This window comes from Eptatretus burgeri, chromosome 2 (assembly GCF_056783735.1).
Source record: "Eptatretus burgeri isolate ZD-2024b chromosome 2, Ebu_testis_v1, whole genome shotgun sequence".
NCBI lineage: Eukaryota > Metazoa > Chordata > Myxini > Myxiniformes > Myxinidae > Eptatretus > Eptatretus burgeri.
In genome coordinates, this window is record NC_140962.1 from 142,432,553 (window position 1) to 142,438,552 (window position 6,000).

A 6,000-nucleotide genomic window follows, 5' to 3' on the forward strand; every position below is an offset into this window, starting at 1 on the left:
TCCCCGCCCCCCGAAGAGGCTTTGCTTCTCTTGGAGCCTGCTCTGCACCCATTCGCCGACCGCCGGCAAACTTGCTCGCATCTCTCTGATTGGGCGAGAGAGAGAGAGACCAGTCCCTTTTGAACTCCACCCACCGCGAGCGTTATGGTGTCAGGATGGAGCAAAGGTGCTGTTGTCGGTGAAGGTGATGGAAAAATCCTAGCTATCAGATAACTGCGTAGCGCTCGTACACTTAATTCCCATTAGACACGGGGGATGGATTCTAACTAGAAACACACACTTACCGATATAACTGAGCTACGGAGACCGCTGTCTGTCTGTGTGCAGTAAGCTTCCAAATTCGTAACAATATTGACGTCCAAACGAACCCTCACTTTAGAAACTTCGCGCAGAGCGCGGGTTTGGCGAGTCAAAATTAATTCACTGGTTGAATTGGTTAACTTGAAATATAAATCCTCTTCAAATTTCAAGTCAATCGGATGAAAATTGAGGATTTTAGAAATCCCACTCACATTGTTGACAAAGTTGTTGACCTTGGTCTATGTTGACCTTTTGACATCAAAAACAATAGGTTTCTTCCTTATGCCAAACTCTACCATGTGGTGAAGTTTCGTGAAGGTCGATTTAAAATTGTGACCTGTAGGCAATAGACAGAGAGACAGACAGAATAACAAAATCGACTGACCAATATATTTGAAAATTCTTCGATTTTGCAACTAACAAACAGACAAACAAACAGACGCACACACAATACTCTCTCCTTCGATGAGATAATAAAGATAGGTTTTAAGTGTAGATTTAAATGTGTCCAATGATGGGACATCTCAGACATGAGGAAGAAGAATTTTGGGGTGGCAACTCTTATCACCGTAGCGAGTGTGAGTGTGGGGTCCGGGTGACATTTTCAGGTGTGCTGTGGATAATGAACGGATTTTGATGGAACATGTAAACACTTCCTTTATGAGGATCTCTGTCATGTTTGAAGGTCCAAATCCGTTTAGAACCTTGGAGGAAAGTAGACGCAGCCACGCGCTGCTCATGTACCTACCCTGATCTAACTTATTGCTTGATGGCATCACATGACTGTGGCAGGCTCCCCCCGTGCCCCCTCCCCACCAAATGCTCTGGGAAACACCCACCTCCCTCCCAAAGTGGAACTTATTTAATGTACTACCACTAATCGGATAAATGCTTTGATTTAACAATGTCTGCAACCCTGTCTTATGTCCGCAGATGGACGGACCCCGAGTCTGGACCCAAACTCTGCATATCCACAGATCATGATCTCCCAGGACCTTAGGAAGGCGACTCGAACCACGACCATACATCAGTACCCGGAACACCCTGATCGGTTTGATTATTGGGATCAAGTTTCTTCCTCGGAAAATTTCTCCTCAGGTCATCATTACTGGGAGGTCGATGTGAGTTCAAGTAGTTTGTGTGAAATCGGAATCGCTTTAAACTCGATGAAGAGGAAAGGTGGAGGGGAAGAGTGCGTGTTGGGATGGAATCCCAAGTCTTGGTGTATACAGAAACATAACAAGAATTACTCAGCATGGCACAACAATCAAGAGACCATCTTGTCCGTGCCGGGAGATCCTGAACGGTTTGGGTTCTTCTTGGATTGCGAGGCGGGAGAATTGAGGTGTTTTGGGGACTCGCAGGTCCTGCACGTGTTCAGGGGAAACTTCATGGATCCTGTTAAACCCGCTGTTGGGGTTTATGATGTTGATGGTTCCGTGCGGTTTTGCTCGTTTTGATGATTTCGTTCATGGCATTCAGTTCGTGATGGAAGTTTAGTCCACGAAACCAACAAAGTGAAGATTATTTTGGTTAAAATCAATAAAATGTGATTACTTATTAATGTTTGTATTTTAATGGGATTACTCTCTGATGTTTGTATTTTAATAAATTTTATGAAATTAAGTGAGTTCATTGTTTGTTATTTGATGTGAAATGAAGTTTAACCCGAACTCTTCACCCTCCTTACAACACAATACGGATTATTATTGTTATTCATTCAAAATTGTGTTTCAGTCAGAGGGAAATTTTAATTTGAGATTAGTAGTAGTAGTCCATCCATCTATTGGGACCATACTCTGTGCAGAGCGTTGGTGCTGCTTAAGCAGTCTCCTTGGCTATTGGGCACAATCCTGGACGGGTCGCCACTCCGACACAGGATACCAGCAAGCTGGCACTCATTTTTGCCGACCTCGGAAGGATGACAGGCAGAGTCAATCCCACCTGGTATTAATTCAACAGTTGAGCAGGATTTGAACTCAAGATCCTGAGATCCCAAGCCCACCACCCTAACCATGAAGCCAACACCAGGCATAATTACCTCTGCCACTGGAGATTAAGTACAGTAGGTTATGTTTTCACCCTTTTCTGTCTGTCAGTTTGTGTACAGGATATCTCAAAAGGTTGTGGACAGATCCAAATGAAATTTTGTGGACAGGTTAGGTGTGTGACGAGGAAGAAACGATTCAATTTTGATGAAGATCCGGAATCGGATCTGATAATTTTTTAAGTGATTCTTCACCATTGAGAGATAGGGCTAAAATGATACATAGCACAATATCTCAAAAAGTTATGGACGAATTCGGACAAAACTTGGTGGACAGGTTGGGTGTGTCGCAAGGACGAATTGATTCGATTTTGGTGAAGATCCTAATCTGGATCTGGATCTGGATCCAAGAATTATTTAATTTTTAAAATGATTCTTCACCATTGAGAGATAGGGCCAAAAATGATATAGTACTGTTTAGCATGGTATTTCAAAAATATTGTTTGTCTGTTTGTCCACACAGAACTTTCTTGTTTTTCTCCGCAACCACTTGTCGGATTGAGACGAAATTCGCACCATTCTCTTTTTGAGCGCAACCTTATGGCTGCTGGTTGCATCATTGGTTAGGGACGCGGCTATGCCGCTGATACAGTGTCCCTATTACCAGTACACTGGTACTCATTTTTCCAACCTCGGAAGGATGACGGGCTGAGTCAACCATTCGCACCATTGGTGTGATTACTCACGTACAGTGTTTTTTTTTATTTTTATTTTTTTGTATACCTTGGTCGAGGCTCGTATGAGAGCTAACACACAACTCACAGCAAGGAGGCATGAGACAAGAGGGGCGGGAGTGGAAGGGACAAAACATTGGGGAACAGACACAGGTGAACTGTGGAAGGGAGAGGGATGGGGATGGGACGGGGAACATGGCGAGGAGAAGATGGACATTACAGGGACTTTCAGGAAGTAAAGCAGGAGAATTGAAGGAAGTGGGCTTGGGTGGATTATCGAGGGTAGAAAAGATCGAGGATTTGGATGGGGGAAGATAAGAGGTGGTGGTGAACAGCTGTTTTGAAAGCCTGGAGGGAAGAATGGGAAAGAATAGAGTGAGGAAGTTTATTCCAAAGGCGGGAAAAAGAGGAATGAAAGAGTGAAGATGAGCAGTGATTCGTGATTTTGGTAGTTTTACCAGAAGGGGGTTGTTGGCGGACCTTGAGCGCCCTGTGGAAATGTGGTTGGGACAAATCGCAGAGAGAGCAGGGGGCAAGGCTGGAGAGGAGTCGGTAGAAGACAGAAAGACCACCGACCAACCTGCGGTGATTGAGTGAGAGGCCCAAAGACTCAGCTTCATTGCGGGAGATGCCAATGATCTTAAAAGCCCTGGTTTCGACAGCGTGAAGTCGAGAAAGGTGGGAGGCAGGAGCACCAGCCCAGAGGGGAGAGCAGTACTCCATCAGGCTACGGACAAAAGCTTTGTAAGTAGTCAGGAGCTCAAGAGGGCCGAGGAAGGACTTTGCACGACGGAGGATTCCCAGTCGGCGACTGGCTTTTGAGGCAAGGTTGGAAATGTGACTTTCCCAGGAAAGGTCATGGCAGATAGTGAGACCCAGAAGCTTGAAAGAAAAGACTTCTTCCAGAGGATTGTTGAGAAAGTGGATGGGGGGTTTTGTAAACGGTCCTTTCGAAGAGACATAGTGAGAGTGTGAGATTTGTGTGGATTGAAAGACATGTTCCACGTGTTGGACCAGTTTGTGATTTTATCCAGATCTGCAGTGAGCGAAGAAGCTGCTGCTTGCCGGTCTGAGGGATGACAGATGGTACGGCAGAGGGTGGAGTCGTCGGCAAAGAGAAATAGAGGATTTTCCAGAGAGTCCGAGAGATCATGGATGAAAACCAGAAAAAGAACAGGGCCCAGAACGCTACCTTGAGGAACTCCAGCCTGCACAGGAAGAGGGGATGAAAGAACTCCATTTAGGGCCACACGTTGACTGCGACAGGAGAGGAAGTCTGCGAGCCATGAGTGGAGATGGCCTTGAATACCATGGGAAGAGAGTTTGGTGAGTAGGGCAGGGTGCCAGACTGTGTCAAAAGCACGTGATATGTCCAGGGATACGGCTCGGATTTCCTGTCTGGCATTGAGGACCTCCATCCATTGATGGGAGAGCAGTAGCAGCATATCCAGGGTAGAGTGACCTGGTCTGAAACCAAATTGATGATTGGAAATCAAGCCATTGGAGAAGAGGAAGGATTTCATGTCTGAAGCGATGATGGATTCCATAACCTTGCTGATGATTGGGAGAAGGCTGATTGGTCTGTAGTTACAGGGATCTGTTTTTGCACCTTTTTATGCAGGGCAGTGATGTTAGCAGATTTCCAAGCAGATGGCAGATGACCTTGGGAAAATGAGAGGGTGAATAGAACAGAGAGAGGGTGAGCAAGAGCAGAAGAGCAGGCTTTGAGGACACGTGGGCTGATGCCGTCTGGACCGGTTGCAGAATCTGACTCGAGGTTTGAAAGCAAGCTCTCCACCTTGTCAGGAGAAAAGGATACAGAGTCCAGGGACAGTTGGGTGCGACTGGGTAAGGTGGGTGGAGATAGTGATGGGTTTAGGACACAAGATTTAGCTGCAAACACCGAGTTTAGACATTCAGCTTTATCACGTGCGGTATCAGCAGTGCGGCCATTTGAGGTAAGGGAGGGGATGGAGGGGGAACATACACCAGAAACAGATTTGATTAAACGCCACCAGGATTTTGAGGAGGGAGAGAGGTTTGAGAGTTCAGACTTGAGATGAGAAAGATGTTGTTTTCTGGCTCTCCTGAGGGTAGATACACACTTGTTCCGAGCTTTGTGGAAAGAACTGAGATTGCCCTCAGTTGGGTTTGCTTTCCATGAGGCAAAGGCAAGTTGTTTCAGGACAACTGCCTCGCCACAAGCTTCAGTAAACCAAGGGCGGGAGGAAGGGTAAGACAACTGAACACGAGAGGGGATAAATCTGTGCATGAGGGAGAGCAAGTTTCTTTGAAAGAATTCCCAGGATCAGTTGATGTTTGAGAAAGTAGTGATAGGAGACCAGTCTGTAAGTTTGATGGCTGCTCGGAGACCCTGCCAGTCGGCTTGAGTGAAATGCCAGACTCGACGGCGGTGAGGTGGTTCTCTGATAACAGCCAGAGAGATGTCCACTTTAACAAGGACGTGGTCAGAAGAACCAATTGGAGTGAAGGAAGAGCAGCAGATATTGTCAGGGAAATTTGTCAAAATCAGATCCAGAAGAGATGGAGTACCATTGGTTGAGATCCGGGTCGGGAAGTTGACCGATTGAGTCAGTCCCAATGAGTAACAGAAAGCTTTTGCTGATGTCCCATGGCAGGTGAGAGAGGTACCCACACCTAGCCAACTGGCGTGATGACAATTGAAGTCGCCACATAAGAGGAAGAGAGAGTTTGGATGAGAAGATAGAAGATGGTCCATGTTTTCGGAGAGTGAGGTGTAGATGGAGTCATCACTGTTCGGTGGACGGTACAGTACACATATAAACATGAGGTGGGAGTGGAGGGGAAGCCGAAGCCAGAGGTATTCCTGGGGGTGTGGGGGAGTGAGTGCAGTGCAGGGAGAGTGAGGAATAGAGTCTTTGATGAAGAGAGCAACACCTCCACCAGGACGAGGCTCAGGTCTGTCATACCGTAAGAGGGAGTAACCAGGGAGAGATA

At 46.5% G+C, this 6,000-nt stretch overlaps 1 protein-coding gene across 1 annotated transcript in view; it reads left to right on the forward strand.

The window, feature by feature from the left end:
* The window catches only part of LOC147033378 (E3 ubiquitin/ISG15 ligase TRIM25-like), a 28,711-nt gene extending 26,785 nt beyond the window's left edge, over positions 1 to 1,926 (forward strand). Inside the window, exon 8 of the mRNA XM_085854303.1 lies at positions 1,234 to 1,926. Within this exon, the coding sequence (XP_085710429.1) occupies positions 1,234 to 1,760 (527 nt within the window). The 3' untranslated portion in view covers positions 1,761 to 1,926. The remainder of the gene's footprint in view (positions 1 to 1,233) is intronic.
* The last annotated feature ends 4,074 nt before the right edge of the window (positions 1,927 to 6,000 follow it).